The following is a 1,884-nucleotide window of genomic DNA, read 5'->3' as shown; positions in this document are numbered from 1 at the left end:
TGGGCTGCGCCACATTCTCTGTCCCTGTCGGTGGACCTGCTCTTTAGGAGGGGTCTTGGTGTTCTATTTGGGCCCCTTTTTGTAGCAAACAGGAATCCTTCTAAAGGGCACCCTGTCCCCAGTGAGGTGGATGGGTGACTCTGAACAGAGAGGTGTGGGGGAGGAGCTACAGGGGTGATCTCAAGCAAAATGGTGGGAGGAGGGGCCTTGTGTGGAGTAACTGTACTTTCCTTTGACTTTTGGGGTGTAATTATCCTTGTCCTTCTATGGGTTTGCCTTGTGGAGGGAAATGAGGCTCCAAGGATTTGCCAGAGGCCCTGTTTTGGTCTTTCTTAAACTGCAGGTGGGTCTCCAGGCATGCTTGGCCAAGAAGCTCAGGCTGAGAAGGAAAAATATGGCGATTCCAGCCCTCGGATGCCATGACCTTGAGCTCTACACCAGGAACGTTGTGGGATGAAAGGGTTGGAAGGAAGTTCCAGGGAGGCTTCTTTAAATAATAATAATAATAAATATAATAAAAGTCACAGCAAAGTAAAAGTTTAGTTTTTTTTCATGTTTTTATTAGTCCTTGCTTTTAGGGGCCACAGAGTAGATTTTGACTCCTAGCAACCCCAAGTGACTGAGTAGGACTGCCTCATAGCAAAGTAGCCCTGGTATTCTGATGCTGGTGGTGCAAACCCACCAGTTCTGAGGGAGTGAAGATCTGGTGATGTGCCCCCATAAAGATTGCAGCTTGGGAAACTCTGGGGAACTTCCATTTTGCCACATTATCTGGTTTCTCTAGTGCTGCTAGAAACACCACAAGTAGATGGCTTTAATGAACAGGAATTCATTCTCCTACAGTTTAGGAGGCTAGAAGTCTGAATTCAGAGTGCTGGCTCTAGGGGTTGGGTAAAGGCCCTTTGGCCCCGGGCTTCATCTCTGCCTCTGGCTCTAGGCTCACTGGAGCTGGAGGCTTCTTTTGACTCAGACAGCTGCTAGCTGCTGAGACTGATGAACCCAGGAGCGGAGGTGAAGTGGTACAATATGAAGATGGGCAGGCAACACGGCAGCCCACTGTTCAAGTCTAGGGACTGGGGATGAAGACTAGGCCAAAGACAGGATCCAAGTGTGCCAAAAGCTAGAGAACCTTCTCAAGGTTTCTCCTTATATACCGGAAGCAGGTTACACCCCAACGGCTTCTCCCTTTCCACTGATCAATGTCTTACAGCAGATTCTGCCATGGAGGTGATCATAATTTCATCATGGGGAATAACTACATCCAGCTGCCAAGTCACTCAGAATCATGGCCGAGCCAAGTTGACACACAACCTTAACTACTACCCACATTGAGTCACTATGAGTTGAAAATGGACTCAATAGCACCACCCAACAACAGCAGCAGCAGCAGCCTTTATGGGGGAAGATGTCCACGTGTTTCTCCAGTGAAGATGTTGGGTGGATTCAAACAACTGACCCTTCAGTTAGCAGCCGCCCACTTACGTGCTTGGGTCATGAGGTCTCTTTAATGTTTTAGAGCACTTTTAGGGTTACAGAAAAATTGAGAAGATGTGGGGAGTTAATGCAGCATATACCCCAACACCCCTCACAGCTTTATCCTTATTAGTACATTTTGCATTCATGTCATATGCTTTTTCCAATTGATGAACCACTACTGATGCACCGTTATTGACTGAAGTCCATAGATGGCATTAGGGTTCACTCTTTGTCTTGTAGATTTGTATGGTTTTGACAAATGCACAATGTTGGGCATCCACCATCCCAGTATCATGCAGAATAGTTGTACTGCCCTAAAAATGCCCTGTCCTCCTCCATCCATGTGATCCCTGAACTTTTCACTATCTCTTAGTTTTGCCTTTTCCAGAATGTGATAGAGTTGGAATC

The 1,884-nt window shown here is 46.9% G+C and overlaps 1 protein-coding gene across 1 annotated transcript in view; it reads left to right on the top strand.

Annotated features, from left to right (window-relative positions):
- LOC103193606 (scavenger receptor cysteine-rich domain-containing protein SCART1-like) overlaps positions 1–423 on the top strand; it is a 13,224-nt gene extending 12,801 nt beyond the window's left edge. The window contains exon 8 of the mRNA XM_007936862.1: positions 344–423. Within this exon, the coding sequence (XP_007935053.1) occupies positions 344–423 (80 nt within the window). The remainder of the gene's footprint in view (positions 1–343) is intronic.
- The last annotated feature ends 1,461 nt before the right edge of the window (positions 424–1,884 follow it).

Source organism: Orycteropus afer, unplaced genomic scaffold, assembly GCF_000298275.1.
Source record: "Orycteropus afer afer isolate SDZICR_OR568_19922 unplaced genomic scaffold, OryAfe1.0 scaffold00038, whole genome shotgun sequence".
NCBI classification, from domain to species: domain Eukaryota; kingdom Metazoa; phylum Chordata; class Mammalia; order Tubulidentata; family Orycteropodidae; genus Orycteropus; species Orycteropus afer.
Note: the sequence above shows the minus strand (reverse complement) of the source record. Positions and strands in the feature narration are given on the sequence as shown.